Source organism: Blennius ocellaris (genome assembly GCF_963422515.1).
Source record: "Blennius ocellaris genome assembly, contig: SCAFFOLD_79, whole genome shotgun sequence".
In the NCBI taxonomy this organism is placed as follows: Eukaryota; Metazoa; Chordata; class Actinopteri; order Blenniiformes; family Blenniidae; genus Blennius; species Blennius ocellaris.
The window spans coordinates 161482-185873 of NW_027661942.1; the positions used below are offsets into that span (position 1 = coordinate 161482).

Genomic DNA, 24392 nt, shown 5'->3' on the forward strand with positions numbered 1-24392 from the left:
CTAACGCTGGGTGAGTTGTAGCTGTATGCTAACGCTGGGTGAGTGCTAGCTGTATGCTATTGCTGGGTGAGTGTTAGCTGTATGCTAACGCTGGGTGAGTGTTAGCTGGATGCTAACGCTGGGTGAGTTGAGCTGTATGCTAACGCTGGGTGAGTGTTAGCTGTATGCTAACACTGGGTGAGTGTTAGCTGTATGCTAACACTGGGTGAGTGTTAGCAGGATGCTAACACTGGGTGAGTGTTAGCTGTATGCTAACACTGGGTGAGTGTTAGCTGTATGCTAACGCTGGGTGAGTGTTAGCTGTATGCTAACACTGGTTGAGTGTTAGCTGTATGCTAACGCTGGGTGAGCTGCTAGCAACTCATCTCCTCCGTTGAAAAGCTGGAACAAAGATGGGGGAAAGAATCTCCAAAGGCCTTCGATAAGGTGTGAGGATTTGAAGGTGTCAAACCCTGTGGGCCTGAACCAACCTTCTGAGTACATGGGGCTGCCAGACCCCCTGCTGGGTGTGGTGCTCAGGCAGATTTCTGAGGCTACATCCACATGAGCCAAAACCATCTTTTGTGTCCCCTGAGTTCTCAAACAAAAGTTCCATCCACAGGTCACTATGAACACGGCTCTCCATGAGGCTTCAGGACATGTATTCCACTCCAGACCTTGAGGGACGCTGTTACTCGCCTCGGGTTATGAACAACACACGCCTGGGTTTTACAATTTCTCTACTTCCCGCTTCTAAAACGCCGCCTCATATGGTTTTCTTTAGTCTCTAATTTCAGTCTTTAGTCTCCAGTTTCAGTCTCTAGTTTTCAGTGTCTAGTTTTCAGTCTTGAGTTTCAGTCTTTAGTCTCTAGTTTCAGTCTTTAGTCTCCAGTCTCAGTCTTAGTCTTAGTCTCTAGTTTCAGCTTCTAGTTTTCAGTCTATTGTCTCTAGTTTTCAGTCTATTGTCTCTAGTTTCAGTCTCTAGTTTTCAGTCTCTCGTTTCAGTCTTATTGTCTCTAGTTTCAGTGTCTAGTTTTCAGTTTCTAGTTTCATTTCTAGTTTTCAGTCTGTCTCTAGTCAAAGTCAAGTCAAAGTCAGCTTTATTGTCAAGTGTGCTGATATGCATGACATACAGCACAGATGAAATCACAGTCCTCTCAGACCCGCAGTGCAAAGGCTTAATAATATATTAAGAAAAACAATATGTTGGGGGCCACTCAACCTCATGGAAGGGGGAGGGGAGACCACGTTTTGAGAACAAAGAGATCACATGGTCAGAATGGAAAAAGTTCACCATTGATCCCGGATCACCCCCCGGATCACCCCCCTCCAAGGTGCAATACTAGAGGCCAACGGCAGGGGGAGCCTGAGAGCTCCCTCACCAGCTGGAAGGTCCAGGGCGGGCCCTCCGTCAGGATTGGTCCACATGACCCAGAGCCGACCGGTAACACGAAACCACAACAAGAGGTATAAAAACCCCGGCGGGGGTGATTTCTTGCTCTCCAATGTTGAAACCTGCGTAAAGACGGACGCATCCGTTTCGCACGGAGACGAAGTGCCACGTGTGCCCGGTGACCGGGCCGGAGTTCCACACCTGGCCGGACGAGCCGACAACCACCGTGGAACTACTTCTACTTTTCCCTTTTTCCTTTCTTTCCTTCTTCACCGGAGTCCGAGTGTGCAGCTGGCAGCGCACCGTCCTCCCGCATGCAGACCTGAAGCCGCTTCTTCTCCCCCCTCCTCAAAAGAAGCGCTTGATCCTCCTCGGATCATCCTGTGGACTTTTCCCTGTCCACAGACCATTTGAGCTTGTTTACCTGGGACGCCAGAGAGAAAAACAAGCTCCAGCCGGGAAATCAACGCACTTTCCCGGCCGCCGGCAGCACGTTCACCCTCGTCAAACTGAGTAAGGCTTAGAGTCTGGGCAGGCAATGAGAATAACGTGACTGTAATATTGCTGTGTGTTTATTATTGTGTTGAAGTCAGGGACGCCGATCCCTGTTTCCAACCAATCTGTGTCTGCGCGTTGGATTTACATCCACGCGAACCTCCTCTCTCTCTCTCTCTCTCTGTCTCTCTGTCTCTCTCTCTCTCTCTCTCTCAACCTGCACAGACCATTTCTAGACTGTGTAGTCCAAGACAGTGTGCAGAGCTGAACATATTCTGTCCACTGCCCTTCTCCCTCCCTCCTTTTCTTTTTTCCTCTCCTCCTCATAAACGATCGCGTAAAAGCAGCCGCGCGCTGCTGCATGGGCTTCTGTGACCGTGTGTAGTTCACTGCCCCTGGGAAAACTCGGCCGCGAGCCCCCAGGCACGCTCCAAGCAAGCTCACGAGCCGTGCACGAGCACAGTGACGTCACGCCGTCCAGAAAGAGTGCGCCGAGCGCCTCTGGTGGCCGCGTTGGTGATTGCAATCTCTTGAAAGACCGCCACTCGGTGGACAAGTCGAGTCATTGCATTCTCCCTCCGTGCGCCGCCGCGCCCCTAGTGGTCGTTCCGGTTACTGCCTCGAACCAGACGCCTCCGCCATCTCGTGTCCGTTCGAGGTCATTACACCCACACACACTGACCCTTCAACGCCTGCCGCCACCTGGTGGACGTTCGTGGTCATTACACCCCACTCAGGCTTCCACACACTCACTCATACACACTCTCACACACACACACACACACATACACACCCTCTTTCTTTGTACATAGTGTTTGCTGTTTAATAGATTAGATCTTCGTGTTTGATTGTTTATTACTTAATTGTGTTGTTTTAATAAATAATTTCTGAATTATTTTTGAATAAATACTTTTTGTTAATAAACGCATTTTAACTGAATTGATCGATTCTTGGTAATCATTGTGTATTTATTGTTGACAATTCACTGGTTTGTAACAGTCTGTGCTCGAATCTCACACCTTCCTCGTTATTTAATATTGTTATATTTACACAGAAATGTTAACTTTACTTAAATAACCCTTTTTGACAAACGAGACTGAAATTTGGTATTAGCTATTTCCAGCTTAGCTGGTGGTGCCCCGATTTAATTATTATTTGATAAATAACCAATTTATGCAAATTAATAATTTTTATTAATAAATTATTTTTGATAATTTATTAACTTTTGAGTAATTACTCAATTACTCTAGGAGTTGCTGATGAGTAACTAACCGTTTACTTCATTAGTAATTCCAATTTTTCCTAAATTACTTTCAGTAATCTATTACTTTCAGTAATCTATTACTTACAGTAATTATTTATGCTAATTACCAACCATAAATCCCAACAAATATAAAGATATAAAAATCCATTCACCCTATAAACATATAAACAGTAAAGTGGCATGTACACAATGTCTCTTTTGAGGTAGAGAATGTTCATTTTTGAGTGTGGGGGGGGGGTGTAAGGGTGGCTGTGGCAGGGGGCAGAGGCAGAGGGGGGAGGGGGAGGGGAGGGGGGGCAGAGCAGGGAGGGAGGTGAGCCTCCTGACTGCCTGGTGGCAGAAACTCTTTGAGCTGCTGGTTTTGGCTCGGAGACTCTGAAGTCTCCTCCCCGACGGCAGCAGGCTGAAGAGGCTGTGGGAGGGGTGGGGGGGTCACCTGCCATCCTGATGGCTCTGCGGGTGAGGCGGGTGTTGCATATGTCCTGCAGGGGGGGGGACACCAATGATCCTCTCGGCTGCCCTCACGATGCGCTGCAGAGTCTTGTGGCAGGATACGGTGCAGGCGCCGTACCACACGGTGATGCAGCTGGAGAAGAGGCTCTCCACGGTGCCTCTGGAGGAAGAGCATGATGGGGGAGGGGCTCTGGCTCTCCACGGTGCCTCTGGAGGAAGAGCATGATGGGGGAGGGGCTCTGGCTCTCCACGGTGCCTCTGGAGGAAGAGCATGATGGGGGAGGGGCTCTGGCTCTCCATGGTGCCTCTGGAGGAAGGGCATGATGGGGGAGGGGCTCTGGCTCTCCATGGTGCCTCTGGAGGAAGAGCATGATGGGGGAGGGGCTCTGGCTCTCCACGGTGCCTCTGGAGGAAGAGCATGATGGGGGAGGGGCTCTGGCTCTCCACGGTGCCTCTGTGGGAAGAGCATGATGGGGGAGGGGCTCTGGCTCTCCACGGTGCCTCTGGAGGAAGAGCATGATGGGGGAGGGGCTCTGGCTCTCCATGGTGCCTCTGGAGGAAGAGCATGATGGGGGAGGGGCTCTGGCTCTCCACGGTGCCTCTGGAGGAAGAGCATGATGGGGGAGGGGCTCTGGCTCTCCATGGTGCCTCTGGAGGAAGAGCATGATGGGGGAGGGGCTCTGGCTCTCCACGGTGCCTCTGGAGGAAGAGCATGATGGGGGAGGGGCTCTGGCTCTCCATGGTGCCTCTGGAGGAAGAGCATGATGGGGGAGGGGCTCTGGCTCTCCATGGTGCCTCTGGAGGAAGAGCATGATGGGGGAGGGGCTTGCGGAGGCAGTACAGGCGCTGGTGTGCTTTCTTGGCCAGTGATGCTGTGTTGTTGCTCCAGGACAGGTCTTCAGAGATGTGCACTCCCAGGAACTTGGTGCTGCTGACATGCTCCACTGCAGCACCGTCCATGGGAAGTGGAGCATGCTGGGAGTGTCGTCGTCTGAAGTCCACAACAATCTCCTTCGTCTTCTCCACATTCAGGCGGAGGTTGTTGCCCTTGCACCACATGGCAGTCTCTAGTTTCAGTGTCTAGTTTTAGTCTCTAGTTTCAGTCTCCAGTTTCAGTTTTTAGTCTCTAGTTTCAGTGTCTAATTTTCAGTCTCTAGTTTCAGTGTCTAGTTTTCAGTCTATTGTCTCTAGTTTCAGTCTCTAGTTTTCAGTCTATTATCTCTAGTTTCAGTGTCTAGTTTTCAGTCTATTGTCTCTAGTTTCAGTCTCTAGTTTTCAGTCTAATGTCTCTAGTTTTCAGTCTGTGGTCTCTAGTTTTCAGTCTATTGTCTCTAGTTTTCAGTCTATTGTCTCAAGTTTTCAGTCTGTGGTCTCTAGTTTTCAGTCTATTGTCTCAAGTTTCAGTGTCTAGTTTTCAGTCTATTGTCTCAAGTTTTCAGTCTGTGGTCTCTAGTTTTCAGTCTATTGTCTCAAGTTTCAGTGTCTAGTTTTCAGTCTATTGTCTCAAGTTTTCAGTCTGTGGTCTCTAGTTTTCAGTCTATTGTCTCAAGTTTTCAGTCTGTGGTCTCTACTTTTCAGTCTATTGTCTCAAGTTTTCAGTCTGTGGTCTCTAGTTTTCAGTCTATTGTCTCAAGTTTTCAGTCTGTGGTCTCTAGTTTTCAGTCTATTGTCTCAAGTTTTCAGTCTGTGGTCTCTAGTTTTCAGTCTATTGTCTCAAATTTTCAGTCTGTGGTCTCTAGTTTTCAGTCTATTGTCTCTAGTTTCAGTCTCTAGTTTCAGTCTATTGTCTCTAGTTTCAGTGTCAGTTTTCAGTCTATTGTCTCTAGTCTCAGTCTCTAGTTTTAGTCTCGAGTTTTCAGTCTTGAGTTTCAGTCTTTAAGCTCTGGTTTTCAGTTTAAATCTCTATTTTTCAGTCTTCGCTCTCTAGTTTTCAATCTTGAGTTTCAGTCTTTAGTCTCCAGTCTCAGTCTTAGTCTCTAGTTTCAGCTTCTAGTTTTCAGTCTATTGTCTCTAGTTTCAGTCTCTAGTTTTCAGTCTCTAGTTTCAGTGTCTAGTTTTAGTCTCTAGTTTCAGCTTCTAGTTTTCAGTCTATTGTCTCTAGTTTCAGTCTCTAGTTTTCAGTCTCTAGTTTCAGTGTCTAGTTTTAGTCTCTAGTTTCAGCTTCAAGTTTTCAGTCTATTGTCTCTAGTTTCAGTCTCTAGTTTTCAGTCTCTATTTTCAGTGTCTAGTTTCAGTTTTTAGTCTCTATTTTCAGTCTCCAGTTTCAGTTTTTAGTCTCTAGTTTCAGCTTCTAGTTTTCAGTCTATTGTCTCTAGTTTTCAGTCTGTGGTCTCTAGTTTTCAGTCTGTGGTCTCTAGTTTTCAGTCTATTGCCTCTAGTTTTCAGTCTGTGGTCTCTAGTTTTCTGTCTATTGTCTCTAGTTTTCAGTCTGTGGTCTCTAGTTTTCTGTCTATTGTCTCTAGTTTTCAGTCTGTGGTCTGTAGTTTGTCTTTCATTTCAGGTCTTGGGCTCTAATTTCAGGCTTTAATCTCGTCCAAAGGTTATTTAGATTTATGAGTCGTGGTCGTGCAGATCAAACCGTCTACATTAGCCCAGCTTGGAGGTAACAGCTGTTCCTGTGCTAGGTTCATGCTGTTCTGGTCTCTGGTGTCTGGTGTCTGGTGTCTGGTCTCTGGTCTCTGGTCTCTGGTCTGAACTGACCCGGCCCTCTCTCCTCCAGGTGTTCGCCGTCTGCCAGACATGGAGCCGCGCTCCACGGCTAACGTTCACTACACGCTGCTGATCGCCTGCGTGCTGGTGGCGTTCTTCCTGGGCGCCATCTTGTCGGCCTTCATGGTGTCGTGTTACTGTGGCCGCGGCGCCGCCCACCGGGCCGGCCGGCTGGGGAAGGACCCCGAGGCCTCGCTGTCGCACGCCCTGTCGCTGCGCTCGCTCGCCAGGCTCAACGGGCTGCTGGACGGGCAGCCCAAGGTGGGAGGAGCTAAAATTGTACGCCGAGTGACGGAGGCTGAATCTGTCTCATGTTCTGGGTCTTTCTCACTGCAGGAGGACAAACTGGAGGTCTCCACGCCAAAGATGTACAGCTCCTTCATCCCCAACGGCCACGCTTCCCCCAGCATCCTCAACCCCCCACACCACAGCCTCCAGCTGGGCGACCCCGAACTCAGCCTATCCCAGGTACCGTCCACACCATCATGGTTGTCTCTATACAGTCCGACAACCTGTCCTCTGTCTCTGCTTTCTGCCCATTTCCTGTCAGCTTCCTGTCAGCTTCCTGTCTGTTCCCTGTCAGCTTCCTGTCAGCTTCCTGTTTGTTCCCTGTCAGCTTCCTGTCAGCTTCCTGTCTGTTTCCTGTCAGCTTCCTGTCTGTTCCCTGTCAGTTTCCTGTCAGCTTCCTGTCAGCTTCCTGACAGCTTCCTGTCTGTTTCCTGTCTGTTCCCTGTCAGCTTCCTGTCTGATCCCTGTTGGTTCCCTGTCTGTTCCCTGTCTGTTCCCTGTCAGCTTCCTGTCTGTTCCCTGTCAGCTTCCTGTCTGTTCCCTGTCTGTTCCCTGTCAGCTTCCTGTCAGCTTCCTGTCTGTTCCCTGTCAGCTTCATGTCTGTTCCCTGTCAGCTTCCTGTCTGTTCCCTGTCAGTTTCCTGTCAGCTTCCTGACAGCTTCCTGCCTGTTCCCTGTCAGCTTCCTGTCAGCTTCCTGACAGCTTCCTGTCAGCTTCCTGTCTGTTCCCTGTTGGTTCCCTGTGCTTCTTGTTAGCTGCCTGTCTGTTCCCTGTTGGTTCCCTGTGCGTCTTGTCAGCTTCCTGTCTGTTCCCTGTTGGTTTCCTGTCAGCTTCCTGTCAGCTTCCTGCCTGCTCCCTGTCAGCTTCCTGTCAGCTTCCTGTCTGTTCCCTGTTGGTTCCCTGTGCTTCTTGTTAGCTTCCTGTCTGTTCCCTGTTGGTTCCCTGTGCTTCTTGTTAGCTTCCTGTCTGTTCCCCGTTGGTTCCCTGTGCTTCTTGTCAGCTTCCTGTCTGTTCCCTGTTGGTTTCCTGTCTGTTCCCTGTTGGTTTCCTGTGCTTCTTGTCAGCTTCCTGTCTGTTCCCTGTTGGTTTCCTGTCTGTTCCCTGTTGGTTTCCTGTTGGTTCCCTGTTGGTTCCCTGTCTGTTCCCTGTCAGCTTCCTGTCAGCTTCCTGTCAGCTTCCTGCCTATTCCCTGTCAGCTTAATGTCAGCTTCCTGACAGCTTCATGTCAGCTTCCTGTCTGTTCCCTGTTGGTTTCCTGTTGGCTCCCTGTGCTTCTTGTCAGCTTCCTGTCTGTTCCCTGTTGGTTTCCTGTCGGTTTCCTGTCGGTTCCCTGTTGGTTCCCTGTTGGTTTCCTGTCTGTTCCCTGTCTGTTCCCTGTCAGCTTCCTGTCTTTTTCCTGTCTGTTCCCTGTTGCATTCCTGTGCTTCTTGTCAGCTTCCTGTTGGTTTCCTGTGCTTCTTGTCAGCTTCCTGTTGGTTCCCTGTTGGTTTCCTGTTGGTTTCCTGTGCTTCTTGTCTGTTCCCTGTTGGTTCCCTTTGCTTCTTGTCAGCTTCCTGTCTGTTCCCTGTTGGTTCCCTGTTGGTTTCCTGTCTGTTTCCTGTCAGTTCCCTGTTGGTTTCCTGTCTGTTTCCTGTCGGTTCCCTGTTGGTTCCCTGTTGGTTTCCTGTCTGTTCCCTGTCGGTTCCCTGTCAGCTTCCTGTCTTTTTCCTGTCTGTTCCCTGTTGGATTCCTGTGCTTCTTGTCAGCTTCCTGTTGGTTTCCTGTTGGTTCTTGTCAGCTTCCTGTTGGTTCCCTGTGCTTCTTGTCAGCTTCCTGTTGGTTTCCTGTGCTTCTTGTCAGCTTCCTGTTGGTTTCCTGTTGGTTTCCTGTGCTTCTTGTCTGTTCCCTGTTGGTTCCCTGTTGGTTTCCTGTCTGTTTCCTGTTGGTTTCCTGTCTGTTCCCTGTTGGTTTCCTGTCTGTTCCCTGTTGGTTCCCTGTTGATTCCCTGTTGGTTTCCTGTTGGTTTCCTGTCTGTCCCCTGTTGGTTCCCTGTGCTTCTTGTCAGCTTCCTGTCTGTTCCCTGTTGGTTTCCTGTTGATTTCCTGTGCTTCTTGTCAGCTTCCTGTCTGTTCCTTGTCAGCTTCCGGTCTGTTCCCTGTTGGTTTCCTGTCAGCTTCCTGCCTGTACCCTGTCTGTTTCCTGTTGGTTTCCTGTGCGTCTTGTCAGCTTCCTGTCTGTTCCTTGTCAGCTTCCGGTCTGTTCCCTGTTGGTTTCCTGTTGGTTTCCTGTCAGCTTCCTGTCAGCTTCCTGCCTGCTCCCTGTCAGCTTCCTGACAGCTTCCTGTCTGTTCCCTGTTGGTTCCCTGTGCTTCTTGTTAGCTTCCTGTCTGTTACCCGTTGGTTCCCTGTGCTTCTTGTCAGCTTCCTGTCTGTTCCCTGTTGGTTTCCTGTCTGTTCCCTGTTGGTTTCCTGTGCTTCTTGTCAGCTTCCTGTCTGTTCCCTGTTGGTTTCCTGTTGGTTCCCTGTTGGTTCCCTGTCTGTTCCCTGTCAGCTTCCTGACAGCTTCCTGTCTGTTCCCTGTTGGTTTCCTGTCAGCTTCCTGTCATCTTCCTGCCTGTTCCATGTCAGCTTCCTTTCAGCTTCCTGACAGCTTCATGTCAGCTTCCTGTCTGTTCCCTGTTGGTTTCCTGTCTGTTCCCTGTTGGTTCCCTTTGCTTCTTGTCAGCTTCCTGTCTGTTCCCTGTTGGTTTCCTGTCTGTTTCCTGTTGGTTTCCTGTCTGTTCCCTGTTGGTTTCCTGTCTGTTCCCTGTTGGTTCCCTGTTGGTTTCCTGTTGGTTTCCTCTCTGTTCCCTGTTGGTTCCCTGTGCTACTTGTCAGCTTCCTGTCTGTTCCCTGTTGGTTTCCTGTTGATTTCCTGTGCTTCTTGTCAGCTTCCTGTCTGTTCCTTGTCAGCTTCCGGTCTGTTCCCTGTTGGTTTCCTGTCAGCTTCCTGCCTGTTCCCTGTCTGTTTCCTGTTGGTTTCCTGTGCGTCTTGTCAGCTTCCTGTCTGTTCCTTGTCAGCTTCCGGTCTGTTCCCTGTTGGTTTCCTGTTGGTTTCCTGTCTGTTTCCTGTCTGTTCCCTGTTGGTTCCCTGTGCTTCTTGTTAGCTTCCTGTCTGTTCCCTGTTGGTTCCCTGTGCTTCTTGTTAGCTTCCTGTCTGTTACCCGTTGGTTCCCTGTGCTTCTTCTCAGCTTCCTGTCTGTTCCCTGTTGGTTTCCTGTCTGTTCCCTGTTGGTTTCCTGTACTTCTTGTCAGCTTCCTGTCTGTTCCCTGTTGGTTTCCTGTCTGTTCCCTGTTGGTTTCCTGTTGGTTCCCTGTTGGTTCCCTGTCTGTTCCCTGTCAGCTTCCTGACAGCTTCCTCTCTGTTCCCTGTTGGTTTCCTGTCAGCTTCCTGTCGTCTTCCTGCCTGTTCCCTGTCAGCTTCCTGTCAGCTTCCTGACAGCTTCATGTCAGCTTCCTGTCTGTTCCCTGTTGGTTTCCTGTTGGCTCCCCGTGCTTCTTGTCAGCTTCCTGTCTGTTCCCTGTTGGTTTCCTGTTGGTTTCCTGTCTGTTCCCTGTCTGTTCCCTGTCAGCTTCCTGTCTTTTTCCTGTCTGTTCCCTGTTGGATTCCTGTGCTTCTTGTCAGCTTTCTGTTGGTTTCCTGTTGGTTCTTGTCAGCTTCCTGTTGGTTTCCTGTTGGTTCCCTGTGCTTCTTGTCAGCTTCCTGTTGGTTTCCTGTGCTTCTTGTCAGCTTCCTGTTGGTTCCCTGTTGGTTTCCTGTTGGTTTCCTGTGCTTCTTGTCTGTTCCCTGTTCGTTCCCTTTGCTTCTTGTCAGCTTCCTGTCTGTTCCCTGTTGGTTCCCTTTGCTTCTTGTCAGCTTCCTGTCTGTTCCCTGTTGGTTCCCTGTCTGTTCCCTGTTGGTTCCCTGTTGGTTTCCTGTCTGTTCCCTGTTGGTTCCCTGTGCTTCTTGTCAGTTTCCTGTCTGTTCCCTGTTGGTTCCCTGTTGGTTTCCTGTCTGTTTCCTGTTGGTTTCCTGTCTGTTCCCTGTTGGTTTCCTGTCTGTTCCCTGTTGGTTCCCTGTTGGTTTCCTGTTGGTTTCCTGTCTGTTCCCTGTTGGTTCCCTGTGCTTCTTGTCAGCTTCCTGTCTGTTCCCTGTTGGTTTCCTGTTTATTTCCTGTGCTTCTTGTCAGCTTCCTGTCTGTTCCTTGTCAGCTTCCGGTCTGTTCCCTGTTGGTTTCCTTTCAGCTTCCTGCCTGTTCCCTGTCTGTTCCCTGTTGGTTCCCTGTGCTTCTTGTTAGCTTCCTGTCTGTTCCCTGTTGGTTCCCTGTGCTTCTTGTTAGCTTCCTGTCTGTTACCCGTTGGTTCCCTGTGCTTCTTGTCAGCTTCCTGTCTGTTCCCTGTTGGTTTCCTGTCTGTTCCCTGTTGGTTTCCTGTGCTTCTTGTCAGCTTCCTGTCTGTTCCCTGTTTGTTTCCTGTCTGTTCCCTGTTGGTTTCCTGTTGGTTCCCTGTTGGTTCCCTGTTGGTTCCCTGTCTGTTCCCTGTCAGCTTCCTGACAGCTTCCTGTCTGTTCCCTGTTGGTTTCCTGTCAGCTTCCTGTCGTCTTCCTGCATCTTCCCTGTCAGCTTCCTGTCAGCTTCCTGACAGCTTCATGTCAGCTTCCTGTCTGTTCCCTGTTGGTTTCCTGTTGGCTCCCTGTGCTTCTTGTCAGCTTCCTGTCTGTTCCCTGTTGGTTTCCTGTCGGTTCCCTGTTGGTTTCCTGTCTCTTCCCTGTCTGTTCCCTGTCAGCTTCCTGTCTTTTTCCTGTCTGTTCCCTGTTGGATTCCTGTGCTTCTTGTCAGCTTTCTGTTGGTTTCCTGTCTGTTCCCTGTTGGTTTCCTGTATGTTCCCTGTTGGTTCCCTGTTGGTTTCCTGTTGGTTTCCTGTCTGTTCCCTGTTGGTTCCCTGTGCTTCTTGTCAGCTTCCTGTCTGTTCCCTGTTGGTTCCCTGTGCTTCTTGTTAGCTTCCTGTCTGTTCCCTGTTGGTTTCCTGTCTGTTTCCTGTTGGTTTCCTGTCTGTTCCCTGTTGGTTCCCTGTTGGTTTCCTGTTGGTTTCCTCTCTGTTCCCTGTTGGTTCCCTGTGCTTCTTGTCAGCTTCCTGTCGGTTCCCTGTTGGTTTCCTGTTGATTTCCTGTGCTTCTTGTCAGCTTCCTGTCTGTTCCTTGTCAGCTTCCGGTCTGTTCCCTGTTGGTTTCCTGTCAGCTTCCTGCCTGTTCCCTGTCTGTTTCCTGTTGGTTTCCTGTGCGTCTTGTCAGCTTCCTGTCTGTTCCTTGTCAGCTTCCGGTCTGTTCCCTGTTGGTTTCCTGTTGGTTTCCTGTCTGTTTCCTGTCTGTTCCCTGTTGGTTCCCTGTGCTTCTTGTTAGCTTCCTGTCTGTTCCCTGTTGGTTCCCTGTGCTTCTTGTTAGCTTCCTGTCTGTTACCCGTTGGTTCCCTGTGCTTCTTCTCAGCTTCCTGTCTGTTCCCTGTTGGTTTCCTGTCTGTTCCCTGTTGGTTTCCTGTACTTCTTGTCAGCTTCCTGTCTGTTCCCTGTTGGTTTCCTGTCTGTTCCCTGTTGGTTTCCTGTTGGTTCCCTGTTGGTTCCCTGTCTGTTCCCTGTCAGCTTCCTGACAGCTTCCTCTCTGTTCCCTGTTGGTTTCCTGTCAGCTTCCTGTCGTCTTCCTGCCTGTTCCCTGTCAGCTTCCTGTCAGCTTCCTGACAGCTTCATGTCAGCTTCCTGTCTGTTCCCTGTTGGTTTCCTGTTGGCTCCCCGTGCTTCTTGTCAGCTTCCTGTCTGTTCCCTGTTGGTTTCCTGTTGGTTTCCTGTCTGTTCCCTGTCTGTTCCCTGTCAGCTTCCTGTCTTTTTCCTGTCTGTTCCCTGTTGGATTCCTGTGCTTCTTGTCAGCTTTCTGTTGGTTTCCTGTTGGTTCTTGTCAGCTTCCTGTTGGTTTCCTGTTGGTTCCCTGTGCTTCTTGTCAGCTTCCTGTTGGTTTCCTGTGCTTCTTGTCAGCTTCCTGTTGGTTCCCTGTTGGTTTCCTGTTGGTTTCCTGTGCTTCTTGTCTGTTCCCTGTTCGTTCCCTTTGCTTCTTGTCAGCTTCCTGTCTGTTCCCTGTTGGTTCCCTTTGCTTCTTGTCAGCTTCCTGTCTGTTCCCTGTTGGTTCCCTGTCTGTTCCCTGTTGGTTCCCTGTTGGTTTCCTGTCTGTTTCCTGTTGGTTTCCTGTCTGTTCCCTGTTGGTTTCCTGTCTGTTCCCTGTTGGTTCCCTGTTGGTTTCCTGTTGGTTTCCTGTCTGTTCCCTGTTGGTTCCCTGTGCTTCTTGTCAGCTTCCTGTCTGTTCCCTGTTGGTTTCCTGTTTATTTCCTGTGCTTCTTGTCAGCTTCCTGTCTGTTCCTTGTCAGCTTCCGGTCTGTTCCCTGTTGGTTTCCTTTCAGCTTCCTGCCTGTTCCCTGTCTGTTCCCTGTTGGTTCCCTGTGCTTCTTGTTAGCTTCCTGTCTGTTCCCTGTTGGTTCCCTGTGCTTCTTGTTAGCTTCCTGTCTGTTACCCGTTGGTTCCCTGTGCTTCTTGTCAGCTTCCTGTCTGTTCCCTGTTGGTTTCCTGTCTGTTCCCTGTTGGTTTCCTGTGCTTCTTGTCAGCTTCCTGTCTGTTCCCTGTTGGTTTCCTGTCTGTTCCCTGTTGGTTTCCTGTTGGTTCCCTGTTGGTTCCCTGTCTGTTCCCTGTCAGCTTCCTGACAGCTTCCTGTCTGTTCCCTGTTGGTTTCCTGTCAGCTTCCTGTCGTCTTCCTGCATCTTCCCTGTCAGCTTCCTGTCAGCTTCCTGACAGCTTCATGTCAGCTTCCTGTCTGTTCCCTGTTGGTTTCCTGTTGGCTCCCTGTGCTTCTTGTCAGCTTCCTGTCTGTTCCCTGTTGGTTTCCTGTCGGTTCCCTGTTGGTTTCCTGTCTCTTCCCTGTCTGTTCCCTGTCAGCTTCCTGTCTTTTTCCTGTCTGTTCCCTGTTGGATTCCTGTGCTTCTTGTCAGCTTTCTGTTGGTTTCCTGTCTGTTCCCTGTTGGTTTCGTGTATGTTCCCTGTTGGTTCCCTGTTGGTTTCCTGTTGGTTTCCTGTCTGTTCCCTGTTGGTTCCCTGTGCTTCTTGTCAGCTTCCTGTCTGTTCCCTGTTGGTTCCCTGTGCTTCTTGTTAGCTTCCTGTCTGTTCCCTGTTGGTTCCCTGTGCTTCTTGTTAGCTTCCTGTCTGTTCCCCGTTGGTTCCCTGTGCTTCTTGTCAGCTTCCTGTCTGTTCCCTGTTGGTTTCCTGTCTGTTCCCTGTTGGTTTCCTGTGCTTCTTGTCAGCTTCCTGTCTGTTCCCTGTTGGTTTCCTGTCTGTTCCCTGTTGGTTTCCTGTTGGTTCCCTGTTGGTTCCCTGTCTGTTCCCTGTCAGCTTCCTTTCAGCTTCCTGTCTGTTCCCTGTTGGTTTCCTGTCAGCTTCCTGTCAGCTTCCTGCCTATTCCCTGTCAGCTTCCTGTCAGCTTCCTGACAGCTTCATGTCAGCTTCCTGTCTGTTCCCTGTTGGTTTCCTGTTGGCTCCCTGTGCTTCTTGTCAGCTTCCTGTCTGTTCCCTGTTGGTTTCCTGTTGGCTTCCTGTGCTTCTTGTCTGTTCCCTGTTGGTTCCCTTTGCTTCTTGTCAGCTTCCTGTCTGTTCCCTGTTGGTTCCCTTTGCTTCTTGTCAGCTTCCTGTCTGTTCCCTGTTGGTTCCCTGTTGGTTTCCTGTCTGTTTCCTGTCGGTTCCCTGTTGGTTTCCTGTCTGTTTCCTGTCGGTTCCCTGTTGGTTCCCTGTTGGTTTCCTGTCTGTTCCCTGTCTGTTCCCTGTCAGCTTCCTGTCTTTTTCCTGTCTGTTCCCTGTTGGATTCCTGTGCTTCTTGTCAGCTTCCTGTTGGTTTCCTGTTGGTTCTTGTCAGCTTCCTGTTGGTTCTTGTCAACTTCCTGTTGGTTTCCTGTTGGTTCCCTGTGCTTCTTGTCAGCTTCCTGTTGGTTTCCTGTGCTTCTTGTCAGCTTCCTGTTGGTTCCCTGTTGGTTTCCTGTTGGTTTCCTGTGCTTCTTGTCTGTTCCCTGTTGGTTTCCTGTGCTTCTTGTCAGCTTCCTGTCTGTTCCCTGTTGGTTCCCTGTGCTTCTTGTCAGCTTCCTGTCTGTTCCCTGTTGGTTTCCTGTCTGTTCCCTGTTGGTTTCCTGTGCTTCTTGTCAGCTTCCTGTCTGTTCCCTGTTGGTTTCCTGTTGGTTCCCTGTCAGCTTCCTGACAGCTTCCTGTCTGTTCCCTGTTGGTTTCCTGTCAGCTTCCTGTCATCTTCCTGCCTGTTCCCTGTCAGCTTCCTGTCAGCTTCCTGACAGCTTCATGTCAGCTTCCTGTCTGTTCCCTGTTGGTTTCCTGTCTGTTCCCTGTTGGTTCCCTTTGCTTCTTGTCAGCTTCCTGTCTGTTCCCTGTTGGTTTCCTGTCTGTTTCCTGTTGGTTTCCTGTCTGTTCCCTGTTGGTTTCCTGTCTGTTCCCTGTTGGTTCCCTGTTGGTTTCCTGTTGGTTTCCTGTCTGTTCCCTGTTGGTTCCCTGTGCTTCTTGTCAGCTTCCTGTCTGTTCCCTGTTGGTTTCCTGTTGATTTCCTGTGCTTCTTGTCAGCTTCCTGTCTGTTCCTTGTCAGCTTCCGGTCTGTTCCCTGTTGGTTTCCTGTCAGCTTCCTGCCTGTTCCCTGTCTGTTTCCTGTTGGTTTCCTGTGCGTCTTGTCAGCTTCCTGTCTGTTCCTTGTCAGCTTCCGGTCTGTTCCCTGTTGGTTTCCTGTTGGTTTCCTGTCTGTTTCCTGTCTGTTCCCTGTTGGTTTCCTGTCAGCTTCCTGTCAGCTTCCTGCCTGCTCCCTGTCAGCTTCCTGTCAGCTTCCTGTCTGTTCCCTGTTGGTTCCCTGTGCTTCTTGTTAGCTTCCTGTCTGTTCCCTGTTGGTTCCCTGTGCTTCTTGTTAGCTTCCTGTCTGTTACCCGTTGGTTCCCTGTGCTTCTTGTCAGCTTCTTGTCTGTTCCCTGTTGGTTTCCTGTCTGTTCCCTGTTGGTTTCCTGTGCTTCTTGTCAGCTTCCTGTCTGTTCCCTGTTGGTTTCCTGTGCTTCTTGTCAGCTTCCTGTCTGTTCCCTGTTGGTTTCCTGTCTGTTCCCTGTTGGTTCCCTGTTGGTTCCCTGTCTGTTCCCTGTCAGCTTCCTGACAGCTTCCTGTCGTCTTCCTGCATCTTCCCTGTCAGCTTCCTGTCAGCTTCCTGTCTGTTCCCTGTTGGTTTCCTGTTGGCTCCCTGTGCTTCTTGTCAGCTTCCTGTCTGTTCCCTGTTGGTTTCCTGTCGGTTCCCTGTTGGTTCCCTGTTGGTTTCCTGTCTGTTCCCTGTCTGTTCCCTGTCAGCTTCCTGTCATCTTCCTGCCTGTTCCCTGTCAGCTTCCTGTCAGCTTCCTGACAGCTTCATGTCAGCTTCCTGTCTGTTCCCTGTTGGTTTCCTGTCTGTTCCCTGTTGGTTCCCTTTGCTTCTTGTCAGCTTCCTGTCTGTTCCCTGTTGGTTTCCTGTCTGTTTCCTGTTGGTTTCCTGTCTGTTCCCTGTTGGTTTCCTGTCTGTTCCCTGTTGGTTCCCTGTTGGTTTCCTGTTGGTTTCCTGTCTGTTCCCTGTTGGTTCCCTGTGCTTCTTGTCAGCTTCCTGTCTGTTCCCTGTTGGTTTCCTGTTGATTTCCTGTGCTTCTTGTCAGCTTCCTGTCTGTTCCTTGTCAGCTTCCTGTCAGCTTCCTGTCTGTTCCCTGTTGGTTCCCTGTGCTTCTTGTTAGCTTCCTGTCTGTTCCCTGTTGGTTCCCTGTGCTTCTTGTTAGCTTCCTGTCTGTTACCCGTTGGTTCCCTGTGCTTCTTGTCAGCTTCTTGTCTGTTCCCTGTTGGTTTCCTGTCTGTTCCCTGTTGGTTTCCTGTGCTTCTTGTCAGCTTCCTGTCTGTTCCCTGTTGGTTTCCTGTGCTTCTTGTCAGCTTCCTGTCTGTTCCCTGTTGGTTTCCTGTCTGTTCCCTGTTGGTTCCCTGTTGGTTCCCTGTCTGTTCCCTGTCAGCTTCCTGTCAGCTTCCTGTCGTCTTCCTGCATCTTCCCTGTCAGCTTCCTGTCAGCTTCCTGTCTGTTCCCTGTTGGTTTCCTGTTGGCTCCCTGTGCTTCTTGTCAGCTTCCTGTCTGTTCCCTGTTGGTTTCCTGTCGGTTCCCTGTTGGTTCCCTGTTGGTTTCCTGTCTGTTCCCTGTCTGTTCCCTGTCAGCTTCCTGTCTTTTTCCTGTCTGTTCCCTGTTGGATTCCTGTGCTTCTTGTCAGCTTTCTGTTGGTTTCTGTTGGTTCTTGTCAGCTTCCTGTTGGTTTCCTGTTGGTTCCCTGTGCTTCTTGTCAGCTTCCTGTTGGTTTCCTGTGCTTCTTGTCAGCTTCCTGTTGGTTCCCTGTTGGTTTCCTGTTGGTTTCCTGTGCTTCTTGTCTGTTCCCTGTTCGTTCCCTTTGCTTCTTGTCAGCTTCCTGTCTGTTCCCTGTTGGTTTCCTGTCTGTTCCCTGTTGGTTTCCTGTCTGTTTCCTGTTGGTTTCCTGTTGGTTTCCTGTCTGTTCCCTGTTGGTTCCCTGTCTGTTCCCTGTTGGTTCCCTGTTGGTTCCCTGTCTGTTCCCTGTCAGCTTCCTGACAGCTTCCTGTCTGTTCCCTGTTGGTTTCCTGTTGGCTCCCTGTGCTTCTTGTCAGCTTCCTGTCTGTTCCCTGTTGGTTTCCTGTCGGTTCCCTGTTGGTTCCCTGTTGGTTTCCTGTCTGTTCCCTGTCTGTTCCCTGTCAGCTTCCTGTCTTTTTCCTGTCTGTTCCCTGTTGGATTCCTGTGCTTCTTGTCAGCTTTCTGTTGGTTCCCTGTTGGTTCTTGTCAGCTTCCTGTTGGTTTCCTGTTGGTTCCCTGTGCTTCTTGTCAGCTTCCTGTTGGTTTCCTGTGCTTCTTGTCAGCTTCCTGTTGGTTCCCTGTTGGTTTCCTGTTGGTTTCCTGTGCTTCTTGTCTGTTCCCTGTTCGTTCCCTTTGCTTCTTGTCAGCTTCCTGTCTGTTCCCTGTTGGTTTCCTGTCTGTTCCCTGTTGGTTTCCTGTCTGTTTCCTGTTGGTTTCCTGTTGGTTTCCTGTCTGTTCCCTGTTGGTTTCCTGTCTGTTCCCTGTTGGTTCCCTGTTGGTTTCCTGTTGGTTTCCTGTCTGTTCCCTGTTGGTTCCCTGTTGGTTTCCTGTTGGTTTCCTGTCTGTTCCCTGTTGGTTCCCTGTGCTTCTTGTCAGCTTCCTGTCTTTTCCCTGTTGGTTTCCTGTTGATTTCCTGTGCTTCTTGTCAGCTTCCTGTCTGTTCCTTGTCAGCTTCCGGTCTGTTCCCTGTTGGTTTCCTGTCAGCTTCCTGCCTGTTCCCTGTCTGTTTCCTGTTGGTTTCCTGTGCGTCTTGTCAGCCTTCTGTCTGTTCCTTGTCAGCTTCCGGTCTATTCCCTGTTGGTTTCCTGTCTGTTCCCTGTCTGTTTCCTGTTGGTTTCCTGTCTGTTCCCTGTTGGTTCCCTTTGCTTCTTGTCAGCTTCCTGTCTGTTCCCTGTTGGTTTCCTGTTGGTTTCCTGTCTGTTTCCTGTCTGTTCCCTGTTGGTTCCCTGTACTTCTTGTCAGCTTACTGTCTGTTCCCTGTTGGTTTCCTGCTGGTTCTTGTCAGCTTCCTGTTGGATTCCTGTGCTTCTTGTCAGCTTCCTGTTGGTTTCCTGTTGGTTCTTGTCAGCTTCCTGTTGGTTTCCTGTTGGTTCCCTGTGCTTCTTGTCAGCTTCCTGTTGGTTTCCTGTGCTTCTTGTCAGCTTTCTGTTGGTTCCCTGTTGGTTTCCTGTTGGTTTCCTGTGCTTCTTGTCTGTTCCCTGTTGGTTCCCTTTGCTTCTTGTCAGCTTCCTGTCTGGTCCCTGTTGGTTCCCTGTTGGTTTCCTGTCTGTTTCCTGTTGGTTTCCTGTTGGTTCCCTTTGCTTCTTGTCAGCTTCCTGTCAGTTCCCTGTTGGTTTCCTGTCTGTTTCCTGTGTGTTCCCTGTTGGTTCCCTGTGCTTCTTGTCAGTTTCCTGTCAGTTCCCTGTTGGTTTCCTGTCTTTTTCCTGTGTGTTCCCTGTTGGTTCCCTGTGCTTCTTGTCAGTTTCCTGTTGGTTCCCTGTTGGTTCCCTGTGCTTCTTGTCTGTTCCCTGTTGGTTTCCTGTGCTTCTTGTCAGCTTCCCGTTGGTTTCCTGTTGGTTTCCTGTGCTTTTTGTCAGCTTCCTGTTGGTTTCCTGTGGTTCTTGTCAGCTTCCTGTTAGTTCCCTGTTGGTTTCCTGTTGGTTTCCTGTGCTTCTTGTCAGCTTCCTGTTGGTTCCCTGTTGGTTCCCTGTGCTTCTTGTCTGTTCCCTGTTGGTTTCCTGTTCTTCTTGTCAGCTTCCTGTTGGTTTCCTGTTGGTTTCCTGTGCTTCTTGTCAGCTTCCTGTTGGTTTCCTGTGGTTCTTGTCAGCTTCCTGTTGGTTCCCTGTTGGTTTCCTGTGCTTCTTGTCTGTTCCCTGTTGGTTACCTTTCCTTCTTGTCACCTTCCTGTCAGTTCCAAGTTGGTTCCCTTTTGGTTTCCTGTTGGTTTCCTGTGCTTCTTGTCAGCTTCCTGTCTGTTCCCTGTTGGGTCCCTGTGCTTCTTGTCAGCTTCCTGTCTGTTCCCTGTTGGTTCCCTGTTGTTTTCCTCTGCTTTGGTTCCCTGTTGGTTCCCTGTGCTTCTTGTCACCTTCCTGTCTGTTCCAAGTTGGTTCCCTTTTGGTTTCCTGTTGGTTTCCTGTGCTTCTTGTCAGCTTCCTGTCTGTTCCCTGTTGGTTCCCTGTCAGTTTCCTGTCTGTTCCCTGTTGGTTCCCTGTGCTGCTTGTCAGCTTCCTGTCTGTTCCCTGTTGGTTCCCTGTTGGTTTCCTGTGCTTCTTGTCAGCTTCCTGTCTGTTCTCTGTTGGTTCCCTGTTGGTTTCCTGTGCTTTTTGTCAGCTTCCTGTTGGTTCCCGGTTGGTTCCCTGTTTGTTCCCTGTGCTTCTTGTCAGCTTCCTGTTGGTTCCCTGTTGGTTTCCTGTGCTTCTTGTCTGTTCCCTGTTGGTTCCCTGTGCTTCTTGTCAGCTTCCTGTTGGTTCCCGGTTGGTTCCCTGTTGGTTCCCTGTGCTTCTTGTCAGCTTCCTGTTGGTTTCCTGTGGGTTTCCTGTGCTTCTTGTCAGCTTCCTGTTGGTTTCCGGTTAGTTTCCTGTGCTTCTTGTCAGCTTCCTGTTGGTTCCCTGTGCTTCTTGTCTATTCCCTGTTGTTTTCCTCTGCTTCTTGTCAGCTTCCTGTTGGTTTCCTGTGGGTTTCCTGTGCTTCTTGTCAGCTTCCTGTTGGTTTCCGGTTGGTTCCCTGTTGGTTTCCTGTTGGTTCCCTGTGCTTCTTGTCAGCTTCCTGTTGGTTTCCTGTGCTTCTTGTCAGCTTTCTGTTGGTTCCCTGTTGGTTTCCTGTTGGTTTCCTGTGCTTCTTGTCTGTTCCCTGTTGGTTCCCTTTGCTTCTTGTCAGCTTCCTGTCTGGTCCCTGTTGGTTCCCTGTTGGTTCCCTGTTGGTTTCCTGTCTGTTTCCTGTTGGTTTCCTGTTGGTTCCCTTTGCTTCTTGTCAGCTTCCTGTCAGTTCCCTGTTGGTTTCCTGTCTGTTTCCTGTGTGTTCCCTGTTGGTTCCCTGTGCTTCTTGTCAGTTTCCTGTCAGTTCCCTGTTGGTTTCCTGTCTGTTTCCTGTGTGTTCCCTGTTGGTTCCCTGTGCTTCTTGTCAGTTTCCTGTTGGTTCCCTGTTGGTTCCCTGTGCTTCTTGTCTGTTCCCTGTTGGTTTCCTGTGCTTCTTGTCAGCTTCCCGTTGGTTTCCTGTTGGTTTCCTGTGCTTTTTGTCAGCTTCCTGTTGGTTTCCTGTGGTTCTTGTCAGCTTCCTGTTAGTTCCCTGTTGGTTTCCTGTTGGTTTCCTGTGCTTCTTGTCAGCTTCCTGTTGGTTCCCTGTTGGTTCCCTGTGCTTCTTGTCTGTTCCCTGTTGGTTTCCTGTTCTTCTTGTCAGCTTCCTGTTGGTTTCCTGTTGGTTTCCTGTGCTTCTTGTCAGCTTCCTGTTGGTTTCCTGTGGTTCTTGTCAGCTTCCTGTTGGTTCCCTGTTGGTTTCCTGTGCTTCTTGTCTGTTCCCTGTTGGTTACCTTTCCTTCTTGTCACCTTCCTGTCAGTTCCAAGTTGGTTCCCTTTTGGTTTCCTGTTGGTTTCCTGTGCTTCTTGTCAGCTTCCTGTCTGTTCCCTGTTGGGTCCCTGTGCTTCTTGTCAGCTTCCTGTCTGTTCCCTGTTGGTTCCCTGTTGTTTTCCTCTGCTTTGGTTCCCTGTTGGTTCCCTGTGCTTCTTGTCACCTTCCTGTCTGTTCCAAGTTGGTTCCCTTTTGGTTTCCTGTTGGTTTCCTGTGCTTCTTGTCAGCTTCCTGTCTGTTCCCTGTTGGTTCCCTGTTGGTTCCCTGTGCTGCTTGTCAGCTTCCTGTCTGTTCCCTGTTGGTTCCCTGTTGGTTTCCTGTGCTTCTTGTCAGCTTCCTGTCTGTTCTCTGTTGGTTCCCTGTTGGTTTCCTGTGCTTTTTGTCAGCTTCCTGTTGGTTCCCGGTTGGTTCCCTGTTTGTTCCCTGTGCTTCTTGTCAGCTTCCTGTTGGTTCCCTGTTGGTTTCCTGTGCTTCTTGTCTGTTCCCTGTTGGTTCCCTGTGCTTCTTGTCAGCTTCCTGTTGGTTCCCGGTTGGTTCCCTGTTGGTTCCCTGTGCTTCTTGTCAGCTTCCTGTTGGTTTCCTGTGGGTTTCCTGTGCTTCTTGTCAGCTTCCTGTTGGTTTCCTGTGCTTCTTGTCAGCTTCCTGTTGGTTTCCTGTGCTTCTTGTCAGCTTCCTGTTGGTTTCCTGTGCTTCTTGTCAGCTTCCTGTTGGTTTCCTGTTGGTTTCCTGTGCTTCTTGTCAGCTTCCTGTTGGTTTCCGGTTAGTTTCCTGTGCTTCTTGTCAGCTTCCTGTTGGTTCCCTGTGCTTCTTGTCTATTCCCTGTTGTTTTCCTCTGCTTCTTGTCAGCTTCCTGTTGGTTTCCTGTGGGTTTCCTGTGCTTCTTGTCAGCTTCCTGTTGGTTTCCGGTTGGTTCCCTGTTGGTTTCCTGTCAGCTTCCTGTCATCTTCCTGCCTGTTCCCTGTCAGCTTCCTGTCAGCTTCCTGACAGCTTCATGTCAGCTTCCTGTCTGTTCCCTGTTGGTTTCCTGTCTGTTCCCTGTTGGTTCCCTTTGCTTCTTGTCAGCTTCCTGTCTGTTCCCTGTTGGTTTCCTGTCTGTTTCCTGTTGGTTTCCTGTCTGTTCCCTGTTGGTTTCCTGTCTGTTCCCTGTTGGTTCCCTGTTGGTTTCCTGTTGGTTTCCTGTCTGTTCCCTGTTGGTTCCCTGTGCTTCTTGTCAGCTTCCTGTCTGTTCCCTGTTGGTTTCCTGTTGATTTCCTGTGCTTCTTGTCAGCTTCCTGTCTGTTCCTTGTCAGCTTCCGGTCTGTTCCCTGTTGGTTTCCTGTCAGCTTCCTGCCTGTTCCCTGTCTGTTTCCTGTTGGTTTCCTGTGCGTCTTGTCAGCTTCCTGTCTGTTCCTTGTCAGCTTCTGGTCTGTTCCCTGTTGGTTTCCTGTTGGTTTCCTGTCTGTTTCCTGTCTGTTCCCTGTTGGTTTCCTGTCAGCTTCCTGTCAGCTTCCTGCCTGCTCCCTGTCAGCTTCCTGTCAGCTTCCTGTCTGTTCCCTGTTGGTTCCCTGTGCTTCTTGTTAGCTTCCTGTCTGTTCCCTGTTGGTTCCCTGTGCTTCTTGTTAGCTTCCTGTCTGTTACCCGTTGGTTCCCTGTGCTTCTTGTCAGCTTCTTGTCTGTTCCCTGTTGGTTTCCTGTCTGTTCCCTGTTGGTTTCCTGTGCTTCTTGTCAGCTTCCTGTCTGTTCCCTGTTGGTTTCCTGTGCTTCTTGTCAGCTTCCTGTCTGTTCCCTGTTGGTTTCCTGTCTGTTCCCTGTTGGTTTCCTGTTGGTTCCCTGTTGGTTCCCTGTCTGTTCCCTGTCAGCTTCCTGACAGCTTCCTGTCTGTTCCCTGTTGGTTTCCTGTCAGCTTCCTGTTGTCTTCCTGCATCTTCCCTGTCAGCTTCCTGTCAGCTTCCTGTCTGTTCCCTGTTGGTTTCCTGTCGGTTCCCTGTTGGTTCCCTGTTGGTTTCCTGTCTGTTCCCTGTCTGTTCCCTGTCAGCTTCCTGTCTTTTTCCTGTCTGTTCCCTGTTGGATTCCTGTGCTTCTTGTCAGCTTTCTGTTGGTTTCTGTTGGTTCTTGTCAGCTTCCTGTTGGTTTCCTGTTGGTTCCCTGTGCTTCTTGTCAGCTTCCTGTTGGTTTCCTGTGCTTCTTGTCAGCTTCCTGTTGGTTCCCTGTTGGTTTCCTGTTGGTTTCCTGTGCTTCTTGTCTGTTCCCTGTTCGTTCCCTTTGCTTCTTGTCAGCTTCCTGTCTGTTCCCTGTTGGTTTCCTGTCTGTTCCCTGTTGGTTTCCTGTCTGTTTCCTGTTGGTTTCCTGTTGGTTTCCTGTCTGTTCCCTGTTGGTTTCCTGTCTGTTCCCTGTTGGTTCCCTGTTGGTTCCCTGTCTGTTCCCTGTCAGCTTCCTGACAGCTTCCTGTCTGTTCCCTGTTGGTTTCCTGTTGGCTCCCTGTGCTTCTTGTCAGCTTCCTGTCTGTTCCCTGTCGGTTTCCTGTCGGTTCCCTGTTGGTTCCCTGTTGGTTTCCTGTCTGTTCCCTGTCTGTTCCCTGTCAGCTTCCTGTCTTTTTCCTGTCTGTTCCCTGTTGGATTCCTGTGCTTCTTGTCAGCTTTCTGTTGGTTCCCTGTTGGTTCTTGTCAGCTTCCTGTTGGTTTCCTGTTGGTTCCCTGTGCTTCTTGTCAGCTTCCTGTTGGTTTCCTGTGCTTCTTGTCAGCTTCCTGTTGGTTCCCTGTTGGTTTCCTGTTGGTTTCCTGTGCTTCTTGTCTGTTCCCTGTTCGTTCCCTTTGCTTCTTGTCAGCTTCCTGTCTGTTCCCTGTTGGTTTCCTGTCTGTTCCCTGTTGGTTTCCTGTCTGTTTCCTGTTGGTTTCCTGTTGGTTTCCTGTCTGTTCCCTGTTGGTTTCCTGTCTGCTCCCTGTTGGTTCCCTGTTGGTTTCCTGTTGGTTTCCTGTCTGTTCCCTGTTGGTTCCCTGTTGGTTTCCTGTTGGTTTCCTGTCTGTTCCCTGTTGGTTCCCTGTGCTTCTTGTCAGCTTCCTGTCTTTTCCCTGTTGGTTTCCTGTTGATTTCCTGTGCTTCTTGTCAGCTTCCTGTCTGTTCCTTGTCAGCTTCCGGTCTGTTCCCTGTTGGTTTCCTGTCAGCTTCCTGCCTGTTCCCTGTCTGTTTCCTGTTGGTTTCCTGTGCGTCTTGTCAGCCTTCTGTCTGTTCCTTGTCAGCTTCCGGTCTATTCCTTGTTGGTTTCCTGTCTGTTCCCTGTCTGTTTCCTGTTGGTTTCCTGTCTGTTCCCTGTCTGTTTCCTGTTGGTTTCCTGTCTGTTCCCTGTTGGTTCCCTTTGCTTCTTGTCAGCTTCCTGTCTGTTCCCTGTTGGTTTCCTGTTGGTTTCCTGTCTGTTTCCTGTCTGTTCCCTGTTGGTTCCCTGTACTTCTTGTCAGCTTACTGTCTGTTCCCTGTTGGTTTCCTGCTGGTTCTTGTCAGCTTCCTGTTGGATTCCTGTGCTTCTTGTCAGCTTCCTTTTGGTTTCCTGTTGGTTCTTGTCAGCTTCCTGTTGGTTTCCTGTTGGTTCCCTGTGCTTCTTGTCAG

General features: G+C 50.0%; 1 protein-coding gene across 1 annotated transcript in view; it reads left to right on the plus strand.

Annotated features, from left to right (window-relative positions):
* LOC308148543 (semaphorin-6D-like) overlaps window positions 1-24392 on the plus strand; it is a gene marked incomplete at both ends in the record, with an annotated part of 110558 nt that overhangs the window by 80598 nt on the left and 5568 nt on the right. Inside the window, 2 exons of the mRNA XM_080522010.1 lie at window positions 6304-6554; window positions 6630-6761. Coding sequence (XP_080378136.1) covers window positions 6304-6554; window positions 6630-6761 — 383 coding nt within the window. The remainder of the gene's footprint in view (window positions 1-6303; window positions 6555-6629; window positions 6762-24392) is intronic.